Genomic DNA, 12694 nt, shown 5'->3' with positions numbered 1-12694 from the left:
TTTCAGAGGGTCAGTCTATAATTCAGTTAAATGACTTAGGTACTCTGGCTAATGACCATTGTGTAAATGAGACTACTTATTATATATATTAGGTGAGAGAACGAAAAGAAGGGGGGATTCACACAAATCACACACTTCTTCACTAACAAGGGAATAGGAGAATCCATCTCGAAGATGAGAGAAGGTTCAGAACTTTGATATTCATCTTCTGTGGCCATCGTTATGGAATAAATAAAGATATACCCCGTGGTCATTAATGGTGAATCCTTTCTTTACTATTTATTTTACATTGTGGATTAACGATGTCAAGAGTTAATGTAAGATCATCATATACATTAGATTTTTTTTCCATTATCTTAATGAGTTCATGAGCCTAACCTTGCTCAACTCTTCTTACTTATCATTCATTAATCTAAAGTTAATTATCTTTGGCTAGGATTTACCCCTTATCCATTCATTAAAATGGTTTAACTAAAAAGGGCTTAACACTTTTTGGTCAAACAGTCATGTGAAGACGAGAGACTCTGATGCCCCGGTTAGGATGTGCGAGAGGTCCCATGGCTAGTCAGAGGATGGGTAGATGGAGGCCTAAGAAGAACTGAGGTGAAGTGATTAGGCAGGACATGGCTCTACTCCAGCTTACTGAGGACATGACCCTCGATAGAAATGTATGGAGGTCGAGAATTAGGTGGTGGGTTGATAGAAGTCTAGAGTTTTGCCTTGTCTTACTAGTAGTAGCAGTACTAGTCGGGGTATTTTCCTATTCCCATTCCCTTGTTTTTATATGGTGTGTCATTATTATCAGTAAGATTGGCGCTATTCTTGTAGTTTCGTATCCGTAGACTCTGTTATTACTCGTTGTATTATTTGCTTCGATTGTCTTATTACCTTGTTGTTGCTATTGTTTCTCTATTGCTATTTTTACTATTCTTGAGATGAAGGTCTTTCGGAAACAACTTGTCTACCTTCATAAGACAAAGGTAAGGTCTGCGTACACATTACCCTCCCCAGATCCCGCTTGTGGGATTTTACTGGGTTTGTTATGGTTGTTGTTGTCAACTTTCCTTCTTGACCTTAATGAAATAATTTCTGGCAACATAAAATTTCATGGTTTCTTTTAGACCATAATTTTTTAAAACCTTCCTGCATTTCTTTAACTCCATGTCTAGTTAAATACTTTCATATAAATGAGGATGAAGGGAGTATTACAGAAAAAATATTTAAATTTGTTCTTGTATTATCCACAAAAATTTAATTTGATGTTCGTACACTTTTAGACCATTTTTATTCTTGTTATAACGAGCTGCAATGAATGAATTATACATCTCCAAATTCTTTGAGAAGAAAAAGTCAAAATTTATCCCCCTATCATCCAAAAGGATATAAACGTGACTATTTTTGTAACGGCGAGAGTAACATTAAACCAATCTCGAGTAGTAGAAAAACACATTTGACCATTTTTCTTAATTAAATCATTCTCAAATTTTATTTAAATATATTTTCCCTTGGTTGTTTGTGTCGCACGTATACATAAAATCAACTTTCCATGGGAGTTGGGACAATCCCAAGCAAAAATCGGATAACACCAATAACACACAGAGCACGAAACAAGACATCAATTTAACGGTCAAAAACAACCGACTTCCCAAAATCCAACGGCCATCGTTTCTTCTCCTAGCTCTCGCCGGGAAAATATAAGCTCTCACAATCTGCAAATTTTCAATTCAAAATTTTTCCTTCACAATTCCTCTCAAATGGCACAAATTTCCTTAAATTTTCAGTTTAATACCAAGTATTTGTACAGACACACTTTCTTCTGCAATCGTTACGGTTTTTTACACGAAAAACAAACCATTTCTTTTGTCAATAAATATTCCCCTTTTCGTCCACACGCTGTTGTATTTTCTAAATCCCTAAATGGGTTTCAATTTTTAGTGAAGAAACGGGAAATATTTGCCCGAGCTAACGGGTCATGCGAGCAAGATTCGGATTCGACGGAAAAAACCGAATCTTCAGCTGAAAACAGCAAGAAAAATCCGGGTTCGGATACGGGCCCGGGTCGAGTTCCTGGGTCGGGTCCAGGCCGGAAGGACAGTTGGTGGTCAAAGCGGAGGAAGTTGAGGTGGGAGCCGATAGTACAGGCTCAAGAGATTGGGGTTTTGTTGTTGCAATTGGGGATTGTGATGTTTGTTATGAGGTTGCTCCGACCTGGTCTGCCGTTACCCGGGTCGGACCCTAGAGCCCCGACAAGTTTTATAAGTGTACCTTACAGTGAGTTTTTGAGTAAGGTGAATAATAATCAGGTGCAGAAAGTTGAGGTTGATGGTGTACATATTATGTTTAAGTTGAAAAGTGAAGTGAGTAGTAGTAGTGTTGTTGTAGAGAATAATGAGGATAGTAAGTTGCAAGAATCTGAGGCATTGTTAAGGAGTGTGAGTCCTACAAAGAAAATTGTGTATACGACGACGAGACCGATTGATATAAAGACCCCTTATGAGAAAATGCTTGAAAATGATGTTGAGTTTGGTTCTCCAGATAAAAGGTCTGGTGGTTTCTTGAATTCTGCATTGGTAAGGTTTTGATGAACAACTTTTCTAGTTCATAACGTTGTTATGCAATGTTAAGTGGTATACTTACGCAGGGGCGAAGCTATGTTGGCCCAAGGGTGGTCAACTCACCACCCTTCGCCTAAAAATTATACTACGTATAAAGTAAAATATTACTTGTTATTGATGAAAAATAGACTTTGAACACCTTTGCATAGCTCACTGACAAAGGGTGATCAAACTTTGAACATCCTTATTGAATTTTCTGGCTTCGCCACCGTACTTATACCTTACATGTTCACTTGCTATATCTGTATAGGATTAAGTTATATGCATTATCAGTGTAAATTATTTTTGGATAGTTCAATTTAACCGGTGATAACAAGTTCCAATCTAGTTTTCAAGTTACGATGTTGTAGGTCAATTTTAACCGATGGTGTAAAAGAATTTATACATTGTCAATGCACAGAACTTAAACTCATCTGTTACACCGGCTTAGCAAAAGGAGCAGTAACACAGACAGTAGAATAGAATAACCCGTAGAGCTAGCTTGAAAATGGACTGGAATTTAGAAATCTGATGCTTCCGCAATAGCTATCTTTAGAATGTCATAGTTCTTTCTTCAACCTTTCTAAATGCTACTAATTGTAACTTCACTGCTTTTTTTTTTATAAGGTAAAGGTTTTATTGATAAAAGTACCAAGATGGTACATAAGATTACACCAGGATAAGACAACACCTATAATAGCATACTATCAGTTACAAGTTGCTTAACACATCCAAAAACTCCATATATTGATCTTGACTTTCAAATAAACATTTCTTACACCAAAAAAAATAGATTTTGAAGACAAGTATTTTTTATTCTAGCAATGTGATTCCTCTTGTCCTCAAAGCAAACATTGTTCCTTTCTTCCCATATGGTCCAGAAAATGCATAGAGGGATGGTCCACCATAGTTGCTTCTGATTCCTTGATACCTTCTGCCCTTGCCAGCTGACCAGTAAAGATCTTATGTCTGGAGGCATAGTCCACGAAACACCACACAGATTCAAAAAAAGCTCCCAGCACAGTTTAGCAATTTTACAATGGATAAATAGATGATTAACAGTTTCCAACCCTTCTTCACATAAGTAGCATCTGTTACTTAGGCAGAATCCCCTTTTTTGTAAATTATCTTGAGTTAAATTGGCTTCTCTGATAGCAACCCACCCAAAACAAGCCACTTTAATAGGTGCTTTGGTTCTCCATTACATTTTCCATGGCCAATTAGATTCATATTGATCATTTTGTTCCTGGAGAAGATTATAACAGCTTTTGACAGAATTTCGCAGAACATTGCTTGCTGTCCAAACCATAAGATCCTCCTTGTCTTCCTCCACCATTGTTGTGCCTAGTAATTGGAGTAATTGCCCCACTTCTTCCAACTCCCAGTCATTAAAGCCTCTTCGAGGATTTAATTGCCAACCATTAGTAGAATAGAACTCAGCAACAAAACCATCTTTATTCACAGAGCAATTGTACGGGTTTGGAAATCTGTTACTCAAGCTCACACCCCCTAACCATACTTCAGTCCAAAATTTGATTTTTTTTCCATTTCCCAACTTCAGCTTTGTATATTGATGAAATTCATTCCACAACTTACTGATATTACTGACAACATTTTCCATTTCACTGCTTTTGATTGTGTCTTTCTGGAATTGCCACAAATGGAGTAGTTATAACTATACCAACTGAAAAGTGTTTGGAAGAAAAATGTTGTCTTGCCTTTATGTCATGTAGTTAATATCTCTTTTCACTGAGCTTTGATGGTACTTAAGGTATTTCTATGTCTACTAGCACGTTCTACTTCATTTAATCAACTGGACTTCATTCCACACTTGTTAGAGTCGGCTAGCCTATCTCAACCTTCCTCTTTTATTTGGATTTAGGACCGGTTATGTGAAGCTCATTTAGGCAGTGTTTAGGGTGGTCTATTTGAAGACAGACATTCTGTATATGGATTCTCAATGAGTTGTTACTTGATTGGGATGACTTGACTAGAGATTTTGGAGAAACCACTGGAGTGGAGTTTGATGGTTCACCGAAATGATGTTTTTGAGTCGTCTATATTCTTTTCCTTTTTCCCTTTTTTCTGATGTTATTTCATTATTCACTATAATGATATGAACAAGTTATATTTCCATCTCACATTGGATTTCAAATTGAACACCCCATATTCAAATGCATTCTTTGGCCGACAAAAAGGATGTGAATGAGGACTTAAGATGTGAACCTCTGATTATAGGGTTGAGTTATTTTTCAATTACATCTTTCTTAATAGTGGAAGGACGTATCACTAAGTTTGAGTGATTGGAAAACATAGTGAAAAGCTAAACCAACTTTACTGCACAAATGTGCGCATGGCCCCTTACCCCGGACTCCAAAAAAAAAAAGGAGAAAGAACTAAAAACATAGCAGTTAGAAGATACATTTTTTCCATAATCGTGGGTTTCAACCAGAGATCTGCTTTGAGCTCTTTATTGTTGCACTAGTTACGGATAAGCTAACAAGAGGTATACATGATAATGTCTCATGGTGTATACTATTTGTATTTTGTTAATGATATTGTATTAACTGATGAAGCTAGCGAGGGTGTTAACCAGAAGCTTGATCATGGAGCAGCACTTTAGGAAGTAAAAATCTAGGATTCTAGAAGTAAGAACAATTCACCGCAAGTTTAGCTGGTATAAGAAGAATGAAGTTAATGTGAAAATAGATGTGATGGTGGTTACCAGATGCAGATAATTCAGATATTTATGCTCAATTTTGCAGGTCAATGGTATGATAGATGAAGATATAACACATAAAATTAAAATAGGATAGTTGACATAGAGGAGTGTGACTGTGATGAAAATGTTCTGCCATGGGAGGATGCCTACAAAAGCAAAATGCATGTTCTATAGCATGGTAGTAAGCCCAGCAATTTGAAATGTCTTGTGATTCTAAATTTTTAAAGCATGAGCAGATTTGCTGTTGATTCTAAGCTAGCCCATTCTCTTAATTTGCTAGGAGAAGTACCACAGTCGTTCCTGTGGAACAAACATCCTGCTCTTAAGTTTGAAAACAACTCCCTGTTGTCACCCTTTCCTGTTAGAACGGCCCTTTGACATGAAACATTCTGGAGTGTAAGATGAATTTTCACTTTTTTTTTTACTCAAGGGCAATCATGGCATGCTTTCTATAATTTTTCCTTCTAGTTTGTTTCATGTGAATTTTTGGCTCATGTTGCTTGACTTTGTCCCCCAGTAGCCGTTCATGTTTATCCATCTGTTTTCTGGTGTCCCCTAAGCATTTCATTATTTTGTCTCAATCCTTATTTTTTTGCTCCAAATGTTGGAATTAAGAACTAACTTTACTTTTGATTATGCAGATAGCTTTATTCTATGTTGCTGTACTAGCAGGGCTTCTTCATCGCTTCCCAGTAAACTTTTCTCAGGTATATTTGTGAATATATTTGTGTCAATTCCTATATCCACCATATTTATGAATACATCACCTACTTTATTGTGGCTGCATAATTACAGAGCACAGCTGGTCAGCTCAGAAATCGCAAGTCAGGGGGTTCAGGTGGCACCAAAGTATCTGAACTTGGGGAAACTATCACATTTGCTGATGTTGCAGGTGTTGACGAGGCTAAGGAGGAGCTAGAAGAGATTGTGGTATGTTTCATTTTCATTTGGTGGACTCTCTTAGCAATATTTCCTCGCGAGTGCTGCATTGTGATACCTAAAGTATTGAATAGTTTATAACTCATTATTGTGGTCTTTTATAACTGCTATTTTCTCCAGGAATTTCTTAGGAATCCAGATAAGTACATACGGCTTGGTGCACGTCCTCCTCGTGGTGTTCTACTGGTGAGTTTCAAATTCAACATAGTAATGGGGCCGCTAGGTAGTTATCAAAGTGAAAAGCTGCAAGACTACTGATACAGTAATTGGAAGCTTCAAATCATAACTCACTGAAACTTTCTGCTTTCTGGTTATTTATTTATTTAGTTATTTTGTCTTCCTGAAGGGATTCTCTCTCTATCCCTTCACTTTGTGATGCCTCTATAACTAAATTACATCATTATTTCCTGCTAATTTTGTTATGTGACTGTTGACTCATAGACCATTCTACTTGGGGACACCCTTTGATTAGTTATCATCTTTGTGCTTCTTAGTGTATACATTGTTCAAGTAGCTTTAAATTCTTGCAGGTAGGTCTTCCAGGGACAGGAAAAACACTTCTAGCTAAGGCCGTCGCTGGGGAAGCTGAGGTTCCTTTCATCAGTTGTTCTGCAAGTGAGTTTGTAGAATTGTATGTCGGTATGGGAGCATCACGCGTCCGGGACCTGTTTGCACGGGCAAAGAAGGAAGCACCTTCAATAATTTTTATCGATGAGGTAGCCTGTGCTTTCCCTCTTTCCTTCTTCCTCTCCAAACTCAAAATATCCTAATAAGAAGTGTCTCCTTTTTCCCGGATGTGCAGATAGATGCTGTGGCAAAAAGCCGTGATGGTAAATTCCGCATCGTAAGCAATGATGAAAGAGAGCAGACACTGAACCAACTACTCACTGTAAGATGTGCTGATTTTTTTATGTGCTACATCACTTCAGTTTTGCATAAGAAATTAATATTTTACAATAATCGGCAGGAGATGGATGGATTTGACAGTAATTCTGCTGTAATTGTCCTTGGAGCAACAAATCGCTCTGATGTTTTAGACCCTGCTCTTCGCCGACCTGGAAGATTTGATCGTGTAGTGATGGTTTGTATCTATCCTCTGCTAGAACAGAAATTTCGTTTATGATAAAGCTTTGTCCATGATTTGGAGCATTGGTCATGACCTCCTCATACAACAACTCCTATAGAAGGGAAGTGGTGATGTAAGTTTTTGTTTCAAGGTGGAAGCGCCTGATAGGGCTGGAAGAGAAGCTATCCTAAAGGTACATGTCTCCAAGAAAGAACTTCCCCTGGCACAAGATGTTAATCTTGGTAACATCGCTTCTATGACTACTGGTTTCACGGGGTAATCCTTCCTCTCTGATTTTCTTAAGCTTTCAATTTCGTCTATGATGTTTCTATGGCTGACTGACTGTTCATCTTGGGGATTGTACAGGGCAGACCTAGCAAATCTAGTGAATGAAGCTGCTTTGTTGGCAGGAAGGCAGAATAAAGTTGTAGTTGAAAAAGAAGATTTCATTCAAGCTGTTGAGCGTTCAATTGCGGTATCGCTTCTTCCCTCTCAAAACAATGCTCTAATAGCCGAGTGACATGCATGCACCATTACTATTTCTGCATTACATGAAACTATGTTTCTTCGTTCTCATGTGCTATATCCTCGAATATTGCTGCTTGTAGTTCAATAAGAGCTAAGTGGGCACACATAAGAAGCTTGTTATGAGAAAAGATATCCATCTTAAGTATTCTCCCTTGAACAAGAGCCCACTAGGAAGGATTACATTCTTGGGCTCTACAACAACAACAACAACATACCCAGTATTATCCCACACTGTGGGGCCCAGTATTTTTGGGCTCTATTATATGATAATTTTAACAAACTTGGATTGCTATTGCTTCAGAGAAGAGGTGCATGTCATCGGTCCTTAAACTTCGAATGTGTATGTTCCGTTGTCTTCTTCCTTTTTTTTATTTTTTTTGTTGTGGTAGTCGTGGTGTCCGGGCCCACTTAGGCGCACCGCGACTAATTCCATCGGATATCTGCTACCTCCCACCTGCAATAGGTACCGGGTAACTCTATCCACCAAGGCTTGGACAGATGAAAAGAAATCACCTAGTGCTTTTTGTCTCCGATGGGAATTAAACCTGAGACCTCATGGTTCTAACCTACTTCATTGACCACTAGGCCACACCCTTGGGTGCTATGTTCCACTGTTTTAGACCTTGATAGTTTTAAATGAACAGAATTTTGTATACAGTTAAAATATAATGGTCAGCAATGAGGAATATGTGCAAGACTCAAGATTCCTAACATTAGCGTTAATGGTAGAATTGGCTGAGTCAAGCTTCATTTGATGCCTCTTTTAGCTCAGGACCAGTGTCTTCTAGTTTCATGTGCACCAAACTTGAAGTATGAGCAGTCTTTGGCTCTGAGTAAAATTACATATTACTCAATTTATGTCTATGAATCCTGTATAACAAAATTGTAAAAAGCTTGAATAGGATGGGGAATAGTGACTGCCCTCTAAGAGCCCGTGCAAGGAAGAGCATTGTCCAGGAAAATCCAACAAGGTTGAAGGTCTAATTCTCGGAAATTCTGGATGGGCTACAAGTTATAGTTTGTTTCCCCCATGCTCAATCTAGCACTGCTGGTTTGTTGGTCAATAGGAAAATAAATGACAAAAGTATTTCTTGATCATGCTCTGCTATGTCAGGTGATTTGTATATTTTAGTTGTTCACCAATTCCATTCAGGTTTACAAGCTTCATTTTTAATGTTTCAGGGTATTGAGAAGAAGACTGCCAAGCTGCAGGGCAGTGAGAAGGCTGTAGTTGCAAGGCATGAAGCAGGGCATGCAGTAGTTGGGACTGCTGTTGCGAATCTTCTTTCTGGGCAGCCACGGGTTGAGGTAATCATTATTTTCACTTGCTCTGAGAAAGTTTATTTCTTCCTGATTTACTACAAGCTCACATTATTTGTTTCACTAGTCGACTGGTTTTGTGTCACTCTGGATAACATCTGATGAAAGAGACGGAATCCTCCCCAACCCCCCCCCCCCCACACAAACACAAACCAAAAATAAAAAAGAAGAGAACTCTCTAATAAAATTACTCAATATTTAGAATTTCTAGAGTGATATTTTCAGAAAAGGAAAATCAAAACATCTGCAAGTCTTGAATAGCCTGGTATTTAACAATTTCCAGAGACATAATACATCAGCAAGACCTCTCCTTTGCATTTGGCATGGGACCTCTAAATTCTAATGTTGTTTAAATTGGGTTTTGCTTGTTCTTGGGTTATGGAGCCTTAAAAAACAGTTGGATCATTGATCAATGTCACTGCTCTGACCTATCCTTCTTGACGTAGTATAACTGTTATTATGGCAAAATAAAATGGAAATAGAAAATGGGGAAGTAGTGACTTTTTGGTGTCTCGTTAAGTGATAAAAATGTCCAGAATGGAAAGATATTAGTGTCTGGATTTAATACTTCATCCCAAAAAAGGAAAAACAAGTGGGTGTCTGGATTTGATAAGGAATAGGAAATGACTTGGTTCTGATGTCAGACTCGAATACAAGTCAATATGCTGCCTATTACTTGACCTCTATTATACCTAATGAGGCAAAGCTGGAAGAATATTATTTACATAAGCATCTTACTTATCAGGGAAAAAACATAAGGTTCTCCCTCCCTCTCTTTTCTGTCTTTCTCCAGATTCATGGAAATGTATGCACTGGCTAAAAGGTTCTAGGCCTCTGTGGCAAGCAGCTCTGGTTTTTTTTCCTTAATGTTTTTCCTCAAAAAGAATATTATAATTTTTTGGTTGAGTAGGTAAGGTAAATTATTCCAAGATTTTGGTGTTAGTAAATAGAGAGTGACTTCCCCTCCCCCTCAGCCCCCAACCCAACAACCCAACTTCATTCCTCTCAATGTGAAAGTTGTTTCTTATGAGACATCTGAAGACATTTTTCTTGTTACTTCCCCTTCCCTCTCTTTATTGATCTTGATGGCGCCAGTTAGTTCATTATGTCCTCCCCCAATTTTCCTTCAATTAAAATGTATTTCTATATCAATGGAACATACCAACATGGTTCTGAAAGTGGTCTTCCTGCAAAGGTCTCTCAATTTGTTTGCTCCTTTTCGTGTGAAATATTCCAAGTGAAGTCAGCCGTTGCTATATCAGTGCATGATCCTTAAAGGCTTTTACCAAAATGAGTATTTTGCTGCTTCTCAATCGTGCTCATCACAAAGACTCAAACTGCAATTATTGCTTTTCTTGTACGTAATTGGGAATATTGCAGTTATGATTTCAATAACAGCTCCCTTTCTCTTTAATCAGAAGCTAAGCATATTGCCGAGATCTGGAGGGGCTTTAGGATTTACTTATATTCCTCCAACCAATGAGGATAGATATCTGCTATTTGTTGATGAATTACGTGGAAGATTGGTCACTCTTCTTGGTGGACGTGCAGCGGAAGAAGTCTTGTACTCTGGACGTGTATCTACAGGTGCTCTTGACGATATACGCAGAGCAACAGACATGGCCTACAAGGCAGTGGCTGAATATGGTCTTAATGAAACCATTGGCCCTATTTCGGTGGCAACTCTTTCCGCTGGTGGAATGGATGATAGTGGATCCATGCCTTGGGGAAGGGATCAGGTATTTTCTACTTTTCCCTCTCTCGTGATGTCTGCTTTTTTTTGGATAACCGTGGTGTTGGGGCAAGCACTTCAACTAATTTCACCGGATACATGCTACCTCCCACCAGCAACATGTACCAGGTAACTCTGCCCTAGCCTTTGGTTGGACAGATGAGAAGAAATCATCTAGTGTTTGTGCCTCCGTTGAGATTTGAACCTGAAATCTTATGGTTCTCAACGCACTTTATTGACCACTAGGCCACACCCTTGGGTGCAATGTCCGCTTTCTTCTGCTCTAATACTTTGGTTTCTAACTTAGGAATACAACCTCCTTAACAGAACTGTAATTAAAATTTATTCCAACAGGGGTATCTTGTTGATCTTGTTCAAAAAGAGGTCAAGGCCTTACTACAGTCTGCACTTGATGTTGCACTTTGTGTTGTACGTGCTAATCCCACAGTTCTTGAGGGGTTGGGAGCTCAATTGGAAGGTAATACTTGATGATGCTTTTACTTACCATTTAACATTTTGATATTCTTTAGTATTGCTTTCTTTTAGCATCTTCATAGGGCAATGATTTTACATTGAAGCTTGTTTAAACATACTAAATAAATAAAATTGTGCTCTCTCTAACAACTTAAGCTTTTAGATGAGATGCTCACACGATTTAACATGGTTCTCACTGTAACTCATTATCAAAAACAATCATGCTTGCATGTGCAGGGGTGTGTCAGAATCATACTTTTAAGTAAATAGAAATGCGCTCTTTTTAACCGCTTAAGCTTTAAGATGAGACGGTCACACAATTTAACAAAGTTAGTTAAGAGAATCTTATTTTAATATGTTGATTAACAATGAAGATCTTACTTTAATATTCTCTTTCTTCCACTTCAGAGAAAGAGAAAGTAGAAGGTGAAGAACTACAAGAATGGTTGAGCATGGTCGTTGCACCGGCGGAACTTAACTTTTTTGTTAAGGGCAAGCAGGAGTCTTTACTTCCATTGCAAGCAAGCTCTGGATGACAGCTGCAAGCTTAACCAAGTCATCTGTATCAAAAGGAAATTCGAGTAAGGACTTCCACGTCATCATCTTTCCTCTTAAGGAAAACAAAGCTAATATTCCTGGACCAGATGGACACGGCGTGCTGGCATCCGGCCAGCTTGATTTTGTATGTGTTACTAAGGTAATTGACAGCTACTTAACTCCTATAAATCCCGCTGTTAAATACCACAATCACAGGTTGGTAATTTAAAGAGCAGGGGTATACTAAAGATCTAATCAAGAGTTTTCTTGATCCTTGAAGTGGAAGGAAAATAGGCTCGTGATCGAAGTGATGTCTGTTGGTATATTTCTTCTACATCACCTGTACATGTGCAATTATTTTTAGTAATTACAAGAATCAATACTTAATATTGTACCATACATCTGTATTTTATCTTACAAAGAAATAATCCATGTTCTGATGTTGTGAGAGATGAAAACTGCGTATACAATGTAATCTTTGTGATTATGGGACAAAAATATCAGTAGGCTGCCATAATTCTTGACTTATGTAAATGTTGATAGTTTTGTCTTATTAGTAAGATTTCTTACGGCCCTATGTTTTTGTAAATTAGAAGTATTTGATGAGGTGAAATGTTGAAAAGAGACTTGTAAGTGCAGGAGAGATTGCCAAACCAAGTAGATGATGAAGTGACAATTAAATGTCTTTTTGCACTTGGATTTAGTTGATTTCTTGTTTATTCATGGATGTGAAGAGCATTTTTTGAGTTGGGCTGATTTAGCATTTAATTAAAATGACTTTG

The 12694-nt window shown here is 38.0% G+C and overlaps 1 protein-coding gene across 1 annotated transcript; it reads left to right on the top strand.

Annotated features, from left to right (window-relative positions):
• LOC109214350 (ATP-dependent zinc metalloprotease FTSH 9, chloroplastic-like) lies at positions 1523 to 12481 on the top strand. Its single transcript, XM_019378259.1, has 13 exons — positions 1523 to 2570; positions 5958 to 6023; positions 6112 to 6246; positions 6376 to 6441; positions 6786 to 6971; positions 7058 to 7144; positions 7223 to 7336; positions 7473 to 7597; positions 7688 to 7796; positions 9032 to 9157; positions 10588 to 10908; positions 11256 to 11379; positions 11784 to 12481. The coding sequence occupies exons 1-13, from the start codon at positions 1755 to 1757 to the stop codon at positions 11909 to 11911; spliced, it is 2403 nt and encodes an 800-aa protein (XP_019233804.1). The 5' UTR covers positions 1523 to 1754; the 3' UTR covers positions 11912 to 12481.

This window comes from Nicotiana attenuata, chromosome 2, assembly GCF_001879085.1.
Source record: "Nicotiana attenuata strain UT chromosome 2, NIATTr2, whole genome shotgun sequence".
Lineage (NCBI taxonomy): Eukaryota > Viridiplantae > Streptophyta > Magnoliopsida > Solanales > Solanaceae > Nicotiana > Nicotiana attenuata.
Note: the sequence above shows the minus strand (reverse complement) of the source record. Positions and strands in the feature narration are given on the sequence as shown.